A 19,813-nucleotide genomic window follows, 5' to 3' on the forward strand; every position below is an offset into this window, starting at 1 on the left:
CATCAAATGCCCACGATGAATAGATCTCATGCACAAATATGCATTCATACTTCCCAAATCAGTTGTAAACACTGGAAACACCTGCTTTTCAAGGTCCTGTTCCAGATTCCCATGAGTGACTATGGCTCCCGAGTCAACTGTGCAATTCTGAAGTCGCTTTCACACAAAAAGGATATTCACTTTTAATAGCCAGCTATATGTCAATCCTTCTTGTGTATACAACTCCCCTTTCACTACTTTGTAGTTGTGAATGTTAGTCAACATATTTCAATCCTTAAATACTCAAACATATTCCAAAATGAAACCATCAGCAAGCAAGACAGGGACCTTGAAATACTCAAGAGACTCCCCAGGGTATGTACGGGAAAGTGATTATATATTAACAACAAGAAAAGAAATCATTCAAAACAAGCTTGCTGAGATCTGAAAATGCTGCCAAACGGATAGGATGTCAAGTGCAGCTAAGCATTAGTTAAGGAAAATGGGAGAGCTATCAAATTGCTCAGGATCTTGAGATCATAGAGGATCCTGGAGAGATTCGGCAAGGATGGAGTGAACATTTCAAATTGTTCCACCACCAGTAATTCTGCTGTTGTTATTGGCTGAATCCCCTCTTGAAATTTGCATGCAGATCCAAACCTGTTCGTTGTGAAACCATGTCCTCTTCATCGGAGTTTCTCCCTCCCCACCGCAGTGAGCACACAGCAGACACACCCGGTTGCAGAACTCTTAGCAATCTCCACTACCAGGCGAGCTTGCTTTGCTGGTCTCCCCTGATTGGCTGGAGTGCCTTGATGGGGCGGGACCTTACATTGTAGGGGCGCGAACAAAAAAACCAACATGTAAAAGTTTAACGTTTAACTGTGCAAACAGTTAATCATTACCTGTGTAAACCATTAATGATTCAAAGTTACACATTTGACTGTTTAACATTTGTGTCCCCTTCTACTGGCCAATCGCAAAAGCAGAAACGAAACCAAAGAAAGGCTGCGCGCACATTGCAGCGCTGATTGGTTGCCCGAATTCCACGTCACACTCCAGGGCGGGAAACAAGTCAGGGTTTCAACCCTCATCCCTTCCCTCGGATCAGCTCTGAACCATGTTAATAGGGTCTATGCCACTTGCAACCAGGTCCTGCTGGAACACGGATTAACGGGGAGAATGAGGGCCAGAAACAGAATCTGCCATGCAAGCAATGGGGAGGTCGTCCCTCAAACCTGGTTAGTTTGTGTTCTGAAACCTGGGTAAGACGCCAGTGGGGATTCAACCATTTTCTCTGTTAAATTCAACACGTACTGAGCTTATAAATCTAAATAATACTGAGCTTATAAATCTAAAGCGAATATCTGGCTTCTTTGTGTTAACTACATTTGTGCATATGTGGATAGATGGGTAGATGGATCGATAATCAACATGGCATGATAAGAACCACGTATCCTGTTCCTCCTGTTTTTTTCTGTCATATATGTCACAGCAAGGACCTTATATGCTCATCTCCATTTTTTCATGTGACATAACTCAAACGATAAAGACCTAGCTAGATGTTACACTTGCTGTTTGCAAAATAATAGAGGTGAATTTTAAAAAGCTGTTGTCATTGTTTGTGGAGGGAAATATGCCTCCGCTCCAAATAGCTAAAAATAACCTAATCAAGTTTGGCCTTTGAAACCATGGGGGGGGTGGGGTTGGAGGTAAATAGAATCTTAATATATATTCCTGTGTCAGCATAATCATAGCTCCTTTTTAAAAAATTGTAATGATGGAACAGTTTAGCATTTAGAGCTCATTAAACTGACACAATGTTGAGCAGCAGGTCACTATCAGTTTGCAGAGTCTTTCTTCATCCCATCATTGTCTTTCAAGACAATTTGGCAGTGCCCTCTGGTGTCTTCTCACTTGCTTGCTTTATTTGAGCAATAGGCCATTGTGGATTATTTGGGATACATTCTATATCTGCGTACACAACTATTTGAAAATGTCCTATAACAATATCCACTTCTTTCAGTATTGCAGAATGCCATGCTCTAATAGGCCACAAATTGATTATATTCTGGAAATATGTTTAGTACTACCGGTAGTTCAAATTTTCAAATTACAGTGATAAAGCTATGGCCTTTCAAGGTGTCTACATTAGCATAAGAATGCTGTAAATACCTCATTCTTGGCATAATTTATCCCTATGCTTTATGCTCAGTTTATGGAGGCACTTGATCACAGACTAGCACACTTTAAGCAAAATGTATTTTCCTCCACACACAAAGACGGAATTAGTGATTCTGGGCCCTGGGCAAAAATCCATGATGAGACCCTGGAATTATTGCCACACACCTCCATGCCCCCCCCCCAATTGAGTCTACTTCCTGCTACTGAGGTCCAAGCAAGGTGCAGCAGTAGCCCTCTGGTCAAAAGCCACTGCTGTCACCAAAAGCCAACTGCCCAAGCCGAAGATTGGGCAGCTATAAGCTGGTGCTTCTGCCAGGCTTGCTGCCCAGTCTGTTGTGGGGAGGGGTCCTGGGGTATTGGGGACCCCGCAGCTTGGGGTCTATCCCTGTTGTGTTTTGGTTAAGAGCACCCCTGTCCATACATACTTCCAACACTTCTATGAATCCTCTGGGCACTGTCTGCAAAGGCTGAGAAAACACAGAAAATCAGCATGTCAGGAGAGGGGGTTCTAGTCTACCTTTTACACTGAGATGCTAGTCTTCTAAGTGCAGGAAATTTTATATGCAGGAACATACAATTTCCCGATCTTCAGCCTAAAATTATGCAACATGTGATATATACCAAGGCTAAGCATTAATACAACTTCCAAACATAAGAAATTCATTATCAGTTACCCAGCCTTGTGTACATTATGAACATCATCACATATCATCTAACCTTTTGATATTTATTAATTAAAATAAAGAACCAAATGAAACTATACTGAAATTTAGTCAGAGAATCCAGTTAGAAATTAACTATGAAAAAACCAAAGTGATGGTTTGCACTACTAGACCTAAACGCCATATATGGAAATTAAATGGGAAAAAATTGGAGCAGGTTCCACTCTACAAATATCTGGGCGTAGTATTTCAGTCATCAGGACTTAGAATGGCTCATATCAAATATGCTGTTGCAAATGCGTCTAGAAGCTCTGGAGCTATTAGAAATTATTTCTGGAACAGAGGTGGGCATCATATTCCGGCTGCCATCAAATTATTTAAGGCCAAATCATTGGCACAACTATCATATGGTACACCACTCACCATAACCGGCTCCCTCTGCAATCTTGAGCGTCCTCAGTCAAAATTCTTGAGGTCCATCCTACAGCTCCCAAACAACATTTCGAACGCTGCATTGCGTATAGAGACTGGCCTAATTTCAGTACAAGCAAAACTATGGACACTCTCTATAATATATTGGCTCAGGCTATGCGATTGCCAGAGGGGTCTTACCAAGACTTGTCTTGTCTGACATATTTGTTCCCCCGTGGCTTAAGAGCAGTTTCACGGAAACTAACATATTATGGAAACTCCCATCAACTAATTAAAAGCATGAATTATGATAGAGCTAGGAATCTTGTTAAACTTAGAATCATAGATGTAGAGAGGCAACCACGACCTGAATAAACTCAAACACCCAATCTTCAGCAAAATAATGCTGAATAAACTTTCAATAATGCCTTATCTTACTTCTTTGTTTAACGTTAACTATCGAAGAGCCTACAGCCTACTCCGTTACAACGCCCTTTCGTCTAATTATACCAACGGGATTTATAACAAAGTACCAACTGAGGGCAGAATTTGCAGTTGTCAAATAGGAGGTGTTGAAAACTCGGAACACATATTATTTGAATGCTCATACTATGATGAGATACGTTGGATGCTTCTGTCCTTTGACCAGACAAACATTCCTTTGGCTAAGAAAGAAAAGGTTAAAATACTGTTATCAGATACCAATAAAAATCTAACGTATTCTGTTGCCAAGTTTGCCTGGATATCAAGTAAAATCAGGAAGGCCCGACAGAGCACTACTGGCTCTGCCAGCTAATCCTTATTACTAATTACTATTAGACTGACCTTCCACTCATTATCTTGAGCTGATGTTCTGAGTTCCTGAGGTCTATTATCTGTATTTTGTTAACTGTTTTAATCTGTATATTTGTAATATCTGTAAATTTTATGATTTTAATTCTTTTGGATCTTGCTGGTCAATGACCGTAAATAAATTATGTATGTATGTAGTCAGAGAATCTTGTGTTTCCTTTTTCTGTACAAACATTGGTCATTTTTTTAAAAAAAAACCTATATTTTGTCATATCTACAGAGTCTAGTTATTTTATGATGGTGTTATAAGATCTATAATTTCATTGATGTATGGATGTTTTATTTTATATACAAGTTTGATTTCACAAAAGTATGTTATAGGTAAAGGTTTTTTCCTGAAATTTGACAATCAAAAGGTAGCATTGAATTTGACTTAGAATGGATATAGATATAACTGAAAACATGTATTTCAGAGCAATATTTGTTATCAGTATTATTATGATTATCAAAGAAAGTGAAGTACATAATTTTTGTCAAAAGTTATTAATTGATAATGAAAAATACTTTTTTAAAAAGTGACAAAAATGCCAAATTAGTTTCACCTAGCACTAAATTACATCTTATTTCTATGAATAAGGTCTATTTTAAACAGACCATGTAATAACAAAAAAGTGTTTTTTTAAAAAAATGCTTGATAGATAACAAAACAATGCGATTTGATGGCTTTCTTAGGAACTCAGGTCCAATTAACATGTTATAAAGATGTGTTCTGGAGTTCTGTGCCTCTCTGGCACGTGCAGTTCTAATTCCGATCAAGACCATGGTGCACTGGAAAATGAGAAAATAAGTCACTAAGATTTTAAAAAGGTCAAAGTCAATGGGGCAAGTAAGTAAAAATATATTTTATTACTCGGTTCAAATTCTCCATGAATTTCACCAGTGGACTTCTCCAGGATATCTGTTAGTCTTGCAGTGTTCGTTCAACACGTGTACTGATTTTGTACTCTTGTGGAACAATACTGCAAAGCTAACAGATTCTCCTGAAGAAGCCTATTAATGGAATGTACTGGGAAAGGTCACTTGAGCCTTGTCTTTTCTGGCATGTTCTAGAACTACTGCTTCTTTCAGTAGAGTGTCTCATGGTATTTTGATGACTGAGGAAGAAAAACATGGTACGTGCTAATTGTGAATGTATAATAAATGAAATAATTTATTATTTCCCTCTGTTTGATATTGCTGAGATCTAACAATGTCGTTATGTCCTGTGGGATCAATAAGGCTGTTCGGTACCTGTAACTCACTTTATCCATCTCTTTGCTTCATGCAGGTACATTCAAGGGGCTTCATCTCCAAAGGACATGGTGATCATTGTGGATGTGTAAGTGCCCCTGGCAAACCTTGTTCCTTGTGTTTTTGCTGTTTTTTTGTAGTCAGCTACTCTCTGTGACTTATTTCCCTCATCAGTCTAAAGGTCAATATTCATCAGGTAGTTTTGTCTCCCAGTAGAAAAGTTACAACATTTCAAAGGCATGAGGGAATCTGATTTGTTTGTATGCCACCAAACATGGTGCTCACCACCACAACAAAGGAAAATTCCCCCCAAAAGGAAGGAGATATAATTGTAGGAAGACTTGATTTTTCCCACAGATCTTATAGTTAAGTGGCCTATGAACATCAGCTGTATTTTTTTTTCCTCGGCAGGAGTGGCAGTGTTAGTGGCCTGACATTGAAACTGATGAAGACATCTGTGTACGACATGCTGGACACACTCTCTGATGATGACTACGTTAATGTGGCCTCAGTAAGTGCCCAGTCTGTAGACGGAGGGATCAAGAGATAGATTGCAGAGGTGGAAAGAAAGGAGGTGCTGTATGGATAAACATCGCTCTTCTCCGACATCCCTCTTTCTTCTGCTGTTAGTCTTCTCTTAGTCTTCCTTCCTTATCCCAGTCCGTGAAAGAAAGACATAAACAAGAAATTTGTGTGTGTGTAAAAAATAAGAACCAATGCAGATTTCTGCAGTGTATAGCAAAACTGGTTCTGATTTTCAAGATACAAACACTGGAATTAAAGGGAAAAAGCAGTTTTCTAGGCATCTTCTCTTGATTATAGTTTCTAGTTACAAGAACAGAATTGGGCCTTTTTTGCATTGTTAAGTTCATTCTGCCTTAGTTATAAATTGCAATGAATGGTATATATTGCTGCTTAGGAAAGAGGTAAACTGAGTGGCACTAATTATGCTGTAACCTTTATTGCCAACCATCGCACTGTGATGTTATGCAGATAGTCTGTATAGGCTAACTTTAGTGCTTCTTGGTGTTAAGTGATTGCAGATCCCTTAGATACAAGCCTATAAGGCATGTTGTTACAGAGTAATTTCTGTGTTCCATAGTTTTAAGTGCCTAATTGCAGACTGTTTCTTCATTGTAAAAGACCCAAGTGTGGCAGTAAAGATTCAGGTGTCCAATGTGATTGTGGGGTACTGCAGGATAATCAAAGGGCAATGGGCTTTGACATTGTTGCAGTTCATCGTGGTTCCAAATATGGTTTTCAACTGTGAGGACGTTGTTAAGGAGTAAGTGGAGGACAAAGGTTTCAGTTTCTCCCTTCTCTTCTCATTTGGAGAGATCTTCTAGCGTTTACATGTTTGGCATTTCCTCAGGAAGAGCAGAACTCCTTCCCCACACACCATTGTTACTCCATGGTTCTAAGAAAGGAGAATTTTGGGACATCAATAATGATTCCCTGCTACAGAAGGTTTTTTTAAAAAACATATTTTTTAAATTAAAGCAGCAGCTTTTTCTTATCTTTTCAGAGAAGTTCAGCAGACTAACAGTACTCTTGTACAGCAGGAAAACAACAATCTTCCCAAAAAAATCACCCTGTGGGCTAAACAAATACGAAAGATTTTTTTCCAACACCCAATAGTTTGAGAGGGGTATTGTTTTTGTGTTTTTATGCTGCAGAGGAACACAAATGTGCTCTTTTGCAAGACAAAACAAAATAAAAAGACCCATCCAAAATTAACTCTTTTGCCTGCTGAAAGTACTATCATTTCAGAACCTTTTCAGTGTGTTTCTACTACTGTTATACATATGTATTCCATTAAAAGAAGCAACAAAAATGTACTTCAGAACACAAATTTACTTTTTTTACAGGATTGTTTTCATTTTTATTTTTTAACTTCTATTTACATCTTTTTGTAAATCTCTTTTGCACATCTGGCAATACAACCCAGAACCCAACATTGGTCAATTCCCCACTGAAAAAATGACTCTAGATACATCCAGGTTTGGAAAGATTCGGCACCTCTTGATTACAGTTTGATGGTCCCCACCGCAGCTTGTGGCCCCCAAATAATCCTTGTTCCCAACAACACAGCAGCAACGCAGGACTCCCGACTGTTGGTGGATCGAACGTGTGATCTGCTCAGGGGCTTTCCTGATTGGCTGCTGTGTTGTGTTGGGGCAGGAATTGGGTTTTTTTATTTTTAACCTTGTGGATCAATGTCTGTGCAAGCATGCGCAGAAGACTCTTCATGGAGAGAAGAAACAGGCAATTAAAGCAAAGCCCTGTTTCCATGCACCTCCATGTAGTCAGATCCACATGGATATGATGTGTAGCACTGTTTTATATTGCCTTCTACTGAGTCAATCAGTCAAAACCGGCCCCATGTTGCTTCATATCCATGTGGGTCTCCAGTCTGCGAAATTAAAAAAAGGCTGCACGCGCATCGCACACAGCCCACTGCGTTCTCATTGGATGGGAGGCTCCACATCACTACCAGCAGCGGGAAAAACAAATCCGGATTCAAACACACACACACCCCACTTCCCCACCGCTCCAGATTGCCCACGTGTTTTTTTAAAGGTCTACTTCCATGCAGGTTCTAAAATAACACATGCTGAGGGGGGGAGCGCCAGAAATTGGATGAATGCGTGTTCGGCGCTGATGAAGTGGGGAGTTTTGCAGGAAACCTGGATATTTGGCGTGACAAGCACGCATCTAATCCTCAGTGGGGAATCGACCATTAATGAGTTTTGTTCCACAAAAATTTCTAATAATATGGAACCCCAAAATCTTGTCAAAGAGGATTTTACACAATATTTTCTCCATTCTCAAGGAAAATGTATTAGTAATGCATGCTAGGCAGACTGGTTAACTTCTCAGCATCTAGATGGCCACAAGGTCATAGCCAGTTTTCCCTTGATGGCTCAATGACATCTTCCAGCGACATCATGATTTGATGATCAAACCTATTTTGACTGTTAGTCATTGCTTTGTACTTTTCACATGGCCTTAGGGAACTAGTAGGGTATACATTCAATTCCAGATCTAATTCTGGTTGTTCACAGACAACCTGGCTTCATTTATACAGTAACATAGCAAGCTTTTAAGTTCCTTTAGCCTGAGGAATACTTGCTACCCGATTCTATCAAGACAGTCAGCCCAATTACATTTGTCAAATGAACCACATTTGACTGTGGTCATTTCTGCACGGTCTAAATATCCCGGGTTGAGCAAGGGAAATATCATATCCCAGTTTGGTCTTCAAACAGTTCCCAGTCCTAAAGCGGGTTTGTCCCGCAATATTTCCCTCATCCCAGGATTTTCAAAAATCACCAATTTGGCGATTCTTTTCAAAAATCCCATGGTTAACTAGCTACTGTGCAAACACCACAGGAGCAGAACGAATTTATTTTTCCCACCCAGCCGCCTGATCTCCCCACCTGCTGCCCGCCCCCCTGATCTCCCCACCTGATGTCATGTCAGTTTTTAAACTCCGCTGAGCCGCTGACTATTGCAGCCCACCCTTCCCAAAATGTACCCTCAAGCACACTTTCTGCTCATGGTGTTGACCGGGTACCATTTTGCCTGGGGCATGGGAGAGGGGCAGTTTCTCCCAGTGGTTCCCACCGTGGTCTTCTATGCAAGGGGTGTCTGATGGGAAGCAGAGCCTATTCTCCCCCATTTCACACATTAGACAAAGGGGAATGGGGGAGAGATCATCAACTGTCAATATACAGTGGCTGCGGGGCAGAGGGGAACCAATTCTCCCTGCATTTCAAGCTTTGGATGGAGGGGAATGGCAGGGGGAGGATCCTTGGCTCTCAACATGTGGTGGCCGTGGGTTGGGGGAAACCAATTCCCCCCACGTTTCACTCCCCGAATGGAGGTGGCTGTGGGAGGGTGGCTCCCCTCTGCCAGCTCCTTCAGTAATGCACTGATGAGGTGGAAGAGGCCAGGTGGGACAAGGAGGAGGCTGTGAGGAGGCATGCTGATGTGATGGGCAGCTTTCGGACTGCTCTTGAAAGGGGTGCTGCTGCATTAGAGGCTGTGGCCAGCCTCCTTACTCAAAGGATGATGGGTCAGTCCCTAAATTAGCAGCCAGGACCCCAAGCCATGCCCCTCTTCCATTCCATGCATTACAAGGGATTAGGTCGTGGCCAACCCTTGCTGCAGCCACACCTCAATTTCTGACTCCAGAGCCATCAGAGAATTGTGCCGCTCACCTCAACCACGTGCCAGCCATGTCCCAAGGGGCATCAACCAGCAATTCCCTAATGGCAACACATATCTCACCGTGTGACCTGGATGGTGTGAATTCCAGCCCTTCCCTCCCCACTTCCTTAGAGAGCGAGGGGGCACCATGTGACACATATTACAAACACATATTACAAACCCCTCTGATCCTATCATTACTGCATCACTTGCAAGCACAGCATTGAAACAAATTGCCTACATGGAAAGACATCAAGGACAGATGTACAGTGTACAGTCTGTTAATAATCATGTACTTTAGCATAATATAACAAATTGTTGGGAGCCTGTTGTCTCCTTAGACAGGTTGCTCTTTTAGTTCATTCTCCTTTGTGGTGGATAGAAAGTACTGTTCTGGAAAAGTATTCAGTACTGGTGACATTTGCTGAGATTCTCTTCTATTCAGTCTGTGTGGCTCATCAAATGGTGTAATGGTGCTGGGAAGGGGAAGAAAAGGACAGAAAGACCAAGAACTCAGGAGCGAGGGACATGTTTCACTGATAGGTGAACTGCATAATCAACAACGCTGATCTCTGGGTTTTATGCAGAGCTCCAATGCCTACTCTTAACACTTAACAGCCTCCAGGAGTTAAATAACCGCTTCTCTAGAAAATGAGTTCTGAAAGCATCTCAAAACAAAATGCCACATCAGCCCTGTGAAAATAAGTGTGATCTTTATTTTGCTTTATTTATTTCTTTGTATAATGGGAAAGAAGAGGGAGATGCCTGGCAGAGGTAGCGGCCTCTGCCTCGTGCAATTCCTGCAGCCCAATTTACCATTTCTGTCACCTCTCCTTTTCCTGCACTCCAGACTGTTCTCTGCCTTTTGATCGATTGCAAATGACAAAACACACCTGCAAGAAATAAATTACATCCTTTCACTGCACTGCCATTTCCCCCATGCCAGCTTTGACCGACTGTTCTGTTTGTGAGAGATGTTCATCGTAGTGAGGGCTGAGGAGATGATGGTGTGGAAAGAGAAGGGAAGGCTTTGGCAGAGGGGCAGACAGTCACATCAGGTTAACTAGTAACAGAGGCCATGCTTCCGGATGGATCTGCAGTAATGTTAGTTGATAGGCCCCAAATAATTTTGATTTTCCAGGCACAAGACATGTGGAATGAAACAGGAGAAATTAGCAGACTAAGTTCTTGGTACAAATAACCACTAGGTGATGTAGCACAGATTGCAGCAATACACATTTTTGTTTTGTTTTTGCAGGACATTTAGGAAAACCTTTGTTATATCCCACTTTCTGCCTACTGTTTTAAGAAACAACATCAAAATTCACAGATCCTTCCAAGAATTCTCAGGGTTTAAGGAACGCACACATTTCTCTTTCACACACATCCCTATCACTATGGCCCCTGACAGATACTTCGAGGAATATTTCCAGGACACAAAAGCAATCCAATGGAATTAGCAAAGCCTATATGGTATAATGGACAGAGAGGTATGTGGGCTTGGGAGATCCAGGCTCAATTCCCTGCATAGCCATGAAGATCACCCGGTGGTCTTGTACAGTTCACTGTGGTATTACAGCCTCATCGTATTGTAAAAAGTTATCTTAATTGGCATCCTTGGGGAACTGACATTTTCTGGTTAACCAAACATGCCAATTAAGTGAGTGGAAATTGACCGTTCTCTTCTCCCCATCCTGTGAGCAAGTGGAAAAGGAGGAGGCAGCTGGTCCTGGTGGGCTTCTGTCCGTGGGCACCACCTGCTAAGCAGCAGTGCTATTGGTGTCCATGGCTGGAACATGTCAGGACATGTTCTGACCCTTTAAATCTTGGTTGGTGCTTGGGGGCAGGGAGTTAGCATTCCACCACATGGGGTGATCACAAGCTGGCAGCATCCAGTCTGCCACAGCCTGCTCTTCCCAAAGAAATAGACAGCGGTGGCTGGCCGGCCAGTTAACTGAGTGCTAAATAACTTAGTTGCTGCTTTACCTAAAAAAGCAGCATGACTTTTCTTTCAGCGAGGTAATCTCAGCTTTTCCCCACTATTGTATTGGTGGTAATCTTTGTATTACCAACCATTTTAAACAATGAATTAGTATTCAGTTTTGCTCCTCCTCCATGCTCTGTGGGCGGTCGGCCTTATTTTAAACAATAAAATACTCCTTTATGCTTATCCAATTAAATGTTCATCTGCTGCATGACTTTGTAAAAAGTCATATTGTTTAAAAATTAAAAACTTGTTCCAGGGAGATCGGGTTTGTGAGATCATAGGTGCCAGTCCATCAGCCCTATGCACAGCTGGCTTCTACAAATTGGCTTCTCCTGGAGAGAAGATTGAACATTTGAAAAAATGGACTCTATGTCTCACTTTAGACTACATTTGCAGAACTTTGGGGAAGAGGAACATTGGTGATGGTATCTTCACAGAGCATCCAAACAGCTAGGGCCATTCCTAGCAAAAGGACTTATTTTTGTGGGTTGCTTCATTTGATAGGCAACATGCATTCTGAAGCCAGAACGATGTTTTATTCTGAAGAGAGTTGGATAGGCCAGGAGAAAGACTGACTAGATGGATCAGCAGGAAGCAACATCTGTTGATACAACTTCTTATTTGGTTCCTTATTTACCTATTCACGTTCCCATTTTTTTCAGCCCATGAAGAACTACTTCTGCTCTCTTTCCCATAGATTGTTTCCATCTCCAATTAATATTGCAGGAAAACACCAAAGCAAAGTTCAGGCTACCCTAGGATTCTGCTTGATGGAACTGACACATCAGCTGTCAAACAGTATCATATCAGTTATTCAAATGATTCCAAAATAAAATCCTAATCCTCTGGGGGACAGATCGAAGCAACACAAGGCTTGTATGCATGAGTGATGAGGCTGGCAGGATTAAAGGGCCAGGAACTTCAAGTAAAGAGATGCAAGCATGCCTACTTTTGGAGCTTTTACTATATATTTATTATAATTTTTATAGCCTGTCTTTCAATGAGACCTAAGGTGGCTACTTTATATATATATATATATATATATATATATATATATATATATATATATATATATATATATATATATATATATATATATAATGAAATTTTATTGGATCTGTTTTATGCTGTTATAGAAATTTATGGCTTTTTAATGTTATATTAATGTTATATTTATACTGTTGTTTTATTGCCAAGATGGCCTTGTACTCTGTTTAGAGGCCTTCGAGGGTTGAGTGGTCTATCAAGTTTAACAACAACAACAACAACAACAACAACAACAACAACAACAACAACAACAATAATGATAATAATAATGATAATAATAATAATAATAATAATAATAATAATAATAATAATAATAATAATAATAATAATAATAATAATAATAATAATAATAATAATAATAATAATAATAATAATAATACAATCAAGGCCAAAATCGAAAAATCCTCAGATGATGCAAAATGCAGACTGCAAAGAAGCTGATGAAACTGTAGATCATGTCCTCAGCTGCTGCAAAAAGATTGCCCAGACTGAGTACAAACAGAGACACAACTCAGTGGCCAAGATGATCCACTGGAATTTATGCAAGAATTACAACATAAGAACAGCTAAGAACTGGTGGGAACATTGTCCAGAGAAAGTAATGGAAAATGAGAAGGTCAAGATCCTGTGGGACTTTCGAATCCAAACAGACAAAGTGTTGAAACACAATACACCAGACATCACCCTGATCGAGGACAAGAAAGTGACCATCATCGACAAAGCAGTCCCCGGTGACAGCAGGGTCACTGAAAAAGAACACGAGAAGGTCACTAGATACCGCGATTTGAAAGTCAAGCTTCAGCGTCTATGGCACAAACCAGCTGAGGTCATCCCAGTGGTAATCAGCATGCTGGGCGCCATCCCGAAAACACTAGGGCAGCACTTGAAACATCTTCGAAGTGACAAAATCAACATCTGTCAAATTCAGAAGGCAGCCCTGCTGGGATCCGCACGAATACTATGCCAATACATTACAACTTCCTAGGCCTCTGGGTGAGGCTCGAATTGTAATGAAGGCCAACAACCAGCTAAAGATCTGGCAGCTGTGAAATCTATAATAATAATAATAATAATAATAATAATAATAATAATAATAATAATAATAATAATAATAATAATAATAATAATAATAATAAATGCCCTCTATGCCCTTACTGTCAGTAATTTTCCCTTTCTTCAATGCCACTGTGGCACATTTGTCCAAGTATGGATTTCGGCTTGGACAAATGTGCCACAGTGGCATTGAAGAAAGGGAAAATTACTGACAGTAAGGGCATAGAGATGCCTAATGGAAAAACCATAAAGTGCAATCAACCTGAATCCTATAAATACCTGGGAATACTACAGCTGGACAACATCAAGCATGGACATGTGAAAAATGTGGTCAGCAGAGAATATGTCCAAAGGGTCAGAAAAATTTTGAAGAGCAAATTAAGCGGCTTATTTGAGAATCACGATCAAGCCTATCAACATCTGGGCCATACCATCATCAAGTACACTGCCGGAATTGTGAACTGGGCGGCAAGCAGAGCTGGATGATCTGGACAGAAAAACAAGAAAACTGATGACAATCCACTACTCATTACACCCGCGTAGTGATGTTGACAGACTTTACCTACCCAGAAAATCAGGAGGTAGAGGGCTTCTGCAAGTGAAACAAACGGTGGAAGAAGAGAAACATGCACTGGCAGATTATGTGAAAAACAGTGAAGAACCAACATTGATGGAAGTCAACAGCAGAAAACTACTCAAAGTGCAAAAGACAAAGAGTGAATACCGTAAAAATACAGTGCAAAGCAGGAGAGAAAACTGGCAAAAGAAGGCTCTCCATGGACAGTTCCTAGAAAAAATTGAGGACAAAATTGACAAGGAAAAAACCTGGTTGTGGCTCACAAATGGAACTTTGAAAAAGGAGACTGAGAGCTTGATTCTTGCAGCCCAAGAACAAGCAATTCGAACAAACGCCATCAAAGCCAGAATTGAAAAGTCAACTACAGATCCCAAGTGCAGACTCTGCAAGGAAGCAGACGAAACAATAGATCACATACTTAGCTGCTGCAAGAAGATCGGCGCAGGAACGGACTACAAGCAGAAGCATAATACTGTTGCTCAGATGATTCACTGGAACTTGTGCCACAACTACCATCTGCCTGTGACAAAGAACTGGTGGAATCACAAACCTGAAAAGGTCACTGAAAATGAACACGTAAAACTACTCTGGGACTTCCGAATTCAGACTGACAAAGTTTTGGAACACAATACTCCTGACCTCACGATTGTGGAAAAAAAGAAAGTGTGGATAGTTGATGTTGCAATTCCTGGTGACAGCAGGATTGATGAGAAGCAACTGGAAAAACTTACACGATACGAGGATTTAAGGATTGAACTACAAAGACTCTGGCACGAACCAGTAAAGGTGGTCCCAGTGGTGATCGGCACACTGGGTGCAGTGCCTAAAGATCTTGAACGGCACTTAAAAACAATTGGCGCTGACAAAATCACCATATGTCAGCTGCAAAAGGCCACCCTACTCAGCTCTGCATGCATTATTCGACGATACATCACACAGTCCTAGATGCTTGGGAAGTGTCCGACGTGTTATGTAATACAAAATCCAGCATATTGATCTTGCTTGCTGTGTGTAACTGTTTTGTATCAATAATAATAATAATAATAATAATAATAATAATAATAATAATAATAATAATAATAATAATATAATATAATAATAATAATAAATACAAAGGGCAAAAACCATTTGAGGGCACAAATAAATTATTCTGCACTACCCACGCCTCTCAGCTGTCACTTTGTCTTTATCCTTCCACAGTCATTAAACATAATCCTCCCCGTTCTTAATTACTGACTTCTGGTGCCTAAATTCACCTTACATTACCCTTTATCTCATCATGCCATTTGAAGAAGAGTGGAGGAAAAAGCTGAACGCATGGAGATGTTCAAGCATACATCACATATAACAGGATGGCACAGGAGTCTGATTCAGAGTTGTGGGGGAGCTTTGACCTTCACCCTAGACTTCTGCTGTTCGCACATAAACTTTCAACATGCACTTACATGCATTCTCTATCTTTGAACAGAGCTTAGGAACTTTGAAGTGAAAGTTGCTCAATACACAAAAAGTTTCTGGACAGTAGCAATTGCAAAATAGCTGATTCTGTTCCTGCAGGCTTTGTAACAAAAATATCAATATTTAATGAAGAATTTAACTGAGCACAATTTATTAGCAGCCAGTATTAGATATGGAATCTATCTTCCACATAATTCACTAAGGTTGGAATGTCTGATGACAAACCCCCAACCAATAAGCACGCCCATTGGTTGGAAGTGCGTCCCTCACATCCCAGCCACCCTGCCCCCTACTCCCCCTCACATCCCAACTTCCCCTCACACCCTACTCCCCCTCACATCCCAACCACTCTACCCCCCATCCCTCACATCCCAACCACCCTACCCCCTACCCCCTCACATCCCAACCACCCTACCCCATCCAAGACATATGGGCCTTAGAAAGCGAGGTGGGGGGAGAAGCAGTCTAATCCTGCATGAGTCCAGCAAGCAGGATAAGGCTCCCCACCTCCCTTCCCAAGGCCTGTGGGTCTTGGGAGGAGAAGTGAAGGGAGAGGCAGGCCTGGTCCTGCCTGCAATCCAATGAGCAGGATTGGGCCTTCCACCACCCTTCCTGAAACCTGCAGGTCTCAGGCAGCGAGGTGGTGGAGAGCAGCAGCCATAAGACAGCAAGCTGGGCTATCTTTCCCCTCCCCGTCCCACTTTCCAAGATCCCCAGACTTTGGGAAGCAGGGTGGGGAGGAAAGACAGCACAGTCCTGCGTGCGGAACAGAGGTAGCTCCATCCCATGTACAACATCCCCTTCCCCACCCTGCTTCCCAAAGCTTAGAGGTCTTGGAAAGTGAGGTGGGAAAAAGGCAGCATGGGAGTGCCTATAGGAGGGTAAGAGGAATTCTTCCTACCTTCACAGGCACTTTGCTGCCTCCCTCCCCACTTTGTAAAGCCAGGATCCCAGCTTTGCTAATAGTGGGGGTGCCATGGAGATTGGGAGAACTATCCCCATCTTCACAAGTACCCTGGTGGCTGCTCCCACTTTGCAAAGCCTTGATCTAGTTTTGCAAGCCAGGGATGGGGGTGCTTATGGATTTGGGGGGAACTCTCCCCTTCTTCATAGGCACTTTGTTGACTCCTCCCCACTTTTGCAAAGCTGGGATCCTGGCTTTGCAAAGGTGGCAGCAGTGCACCTATGAAGATGGGGAGAGTTCCTCCCCCCTCTCTTTAGGCACCCTCCTCCCATTTGCAAAAGAGCTTTGCAAAGCTTTGCAAAGAGGGGTGAGCCAGTAGGGTCGATGTAGGGGAGAAAAGGCAGAAGGAGTGCCCCCCCTCAGAGGGTACCATTCCCACTAAAAGCTGACTAGAGCCCATTGAATGTGTTCATACAACAGGCTTTACTGCTAGTATTCCATATCTGACAAATTAAAAGAGGTAATGAATATATTGTCAAAGGCTTTCATAGCCAAAATCAACTGGCAGTTGTGGGTTTTCTGGAAACAGCCACACAGCCCAGAAAACCCACAACAGCCCCAGAATGAATAATTTGACAACATGCACTAAAGCTCTTATCAGTGGTACAGAAAGAAAAGATATCATGTAGCACAAGGTGAAGCTACATGTGTGAGCGACAGATTGAACAAATAGGTACCATGATTTGGGGCTCCTTTTGGCCATTTTGACCAACTAGTATCACCACCAACTGAATGCAAGTTTGAATTGAGCTTGCACAGGTATTGGCAGGTACAGCCAAAAAGCAGCTTCAATGGTTAAAGCATCTCTGTCCGTGCCAGACATTAGTAGTCTTAACCACAGAGAATGATCCCAGAAGCAATGGACTGGGAGCTGGCCTAGAGAGTTGCCTTAATTTTTTTCAGTGCACACTAGCAAGGTAGAGCTGAAGGTGCTCTTATTCCTGATGTTGGCTCCAGTGGCACAGAGCCAGCTTGTTCAGTGTTCATCTTCCACTGTACAAGATGCCAGTGCTCAAGCTTACTTGGCCTTTCCTAGGAAATTCTCGTGCCTAATCCCAAATGAATATGGTTGGCTGTGGTTGCCAGCAGTTAGAGTCTGGGAAAGCAGTGCTCATAAACATAAGGTATAGTCTTCATTATTATTTACTGCTTGAGGAGAACTGATCTCTAGCACTGACAATCTGTTTGAGGGCTATGCCCTGAATAATTTAAGCATTTACTCAAATGGTTTCATTCCTTTTTCTCATTGAGAAAAGTTTTGCAATCCTCTTTCTCTCTGAGCCTCAAGAAAACTATAGTGGGAAGAAAATGAAGAGTTCCATCATTCTCTGTATCATGTGCCTGCTGTCTGGCAAGGAACATGCCTGTGCTAATTAACGAGACTAGCCTCGTTACTTTTGCTGGATCACTGCCTCCTAAATGAATGTTCCATATTTCCAGCAAACTAAGCCATAAGCAAAAATGAGTGCTTTCTCGCTTCACCTGCTTGACCAAACTCTCAGAATAAAAAGTCAGCCTTCTCCTTACAGGAGCTCGGCACAGGGCATTCGCTTAACTGGGCCTGTGACCTTGTGATAAGGCACTGGAATGTCCTGCAGAAAGCATGCCTGGAGGTGTTCAGGTAATCACTGCTTTGTCTCTCAACAAATTCATTCCACTCTCAATCACACACTGAGGGAAAGATCTCATCATTCCATTAAAGTCAGCGAACTCCTCTGCAGCCTATACCCCTGCAAACCTGAGAGCAGAATTCTGCCTTGTTAATAAGAATGCCAAAGGAATATAAAGAAATTATTTTAAGTGCCTCTGCACCAGCGTAAATGCCCCTTATGCCAGTGCAAGTGGTATTTACACTGGTGTTGGAATCAGATCACCTCCTGAGGAGTTCCCCCTGTAGCATATTTACTGTGGATATAAGTATGAAATGGAACAGTCTGGTTCTCCCCTATTATCTATGTGATTTAGTTTGGTCCCATTGGGTGGAGTTCTTGTTTCACTTCGCAGTTCTTTCATGTTTGCTAAAGCTGATTGCTGTTAGAGTTGCCCTTCTTATAAATAAATGGCCGTTGCTTGGGACCACCTTGTCTCTATTGAATGGACCTGAGAATCAGTGTCTGGCTAATTACTCACTGCCAGAGTTCCCTGGCCTCACCCCACTGTGGCATGAAAAGCAACAGCAGAAGTGCTCTCGCTTTCCCCTGGGGACAAGATTTCTTGCACCGATGCACTTCCTGACCCACCACGCGCCAGAGCACCAGAGCCTACTGAGTACTATAACCCAGGAGATATTGTACCCCCAGGTGGCACTGTCAATCTTATTTTTTAAGAACTTATTTACTTCAGTCATCAATTGTACTCAGTCCTCCCAGTTTTTATCCACCTGGTTTTGTTTCCCCTTCTTTTTTACACTTGGAATAATGAACTATGAAGTGATAAAGCTGAATTTGCAGTGACTGGGAGTAGGAAGACCACAAACACAACACCAACCCATGTCTGTGTCATGTTGGAAGCTGCTACAACAAAACTTTATCATGGTCTTCTTTGGCTAGCTCAGGGGTCTGCAACCTGCGGCTCTTTCAGCCTTATACTGTGGCTCCACATGGCCTGGATGTTGGAGGGTAGTGTGGGCGTGTCCCTCCAGCCCTCCAGAGCAGCACTGGAAGGAAAGGTGAGTCGAGGGGTTGAACCAGAGGCGGCTCCATCCGTGAGGTCAGAGGATAGCGTGGGCATGTCCCTCCAGAGCAGCCGCCATACCCCCTCTGCTATCCCCGCAGCCGCCATACCCCCTCTGCCCCATGGAGCAGGAGGTTTCCCTGCCTGGCGCCGCTGCCTCCCGCAGCATGAGAGCTGGCGGCACCAGGCAGGCCATGGCTGCCATCCCCCCCTCTGCCCCACGGAGCAGGCAGCTTCCCCACAGAGCAGAGAGGGTTTTTCTGCCTGGCGCCGCTGCCTCCCGCAGTGCAAGAGGCAGCGGCACTGGGCAGGCTGCAGAAGCCATCCAACCTGTGCCCCACAGTGCAGGCGACTGCCTGCTCCATTGGGCAGAGGGGGTTTCCCTGCCCAGTGCCTCTGCCTCCCAGCGCTGGAAGGAAAGGGGAGTGGAGGGGCCGAACCGGAGGCAGCTCTGTAGTTCTTCAGGGCTGTGGAAAACAGGTCCAAATGGCTCTTTGGGTGGTAAAGGTTGCTGACCCCTGGGC

General features: G+C 42.5%; 1 protein-coding gene across 3 annotated transcripts in view; it reads left to right on the forward strand.

Moving 5' to 3' along the window:
• Positions 1-19,813, forward strand: part of CACNA2D2 (calcium voltage-gated channel auxiliary subunit alpha2delta 2) — a 719,552-nt gene that overhangs the window by 585,730 nt on the left and 114,009 nt on the right. For all 3 annotated transcript variants that reach the window (XM_048488253.1, XM_048488254.1, XM_048488255.1), the window contains 2 exons: positions 5,356-5,406; positions 5,730-5,829. In XM_048488253.1, coding sequence (XP_048344210.1) covers positions 5,356-5,406; positions 5,730-5,829 — 151 coding nt within the window. The remainder of the gene's footprint in view (positions 1-5,355; positions 5,407-5,729; positions 5,830-19,813) is intronic.

Source organism: Sphaerodactylus townsendi, linkage group LG03, assembly GCF_021028975.2.
Source record: "Sphaerodactylus townsendi isolate TG3544 linkage group LG03, MPM_Stown_v2.3, whole genome shotgun sequence".
In the NCBI taxonomy this organism is placed as follows: Eukaryota; Metazoa; Chordata; class Lepidosauria; order Squamata; family Sphaerodactylidae; genus Sphaerodactylus; species Sphaerodactylus townsendi.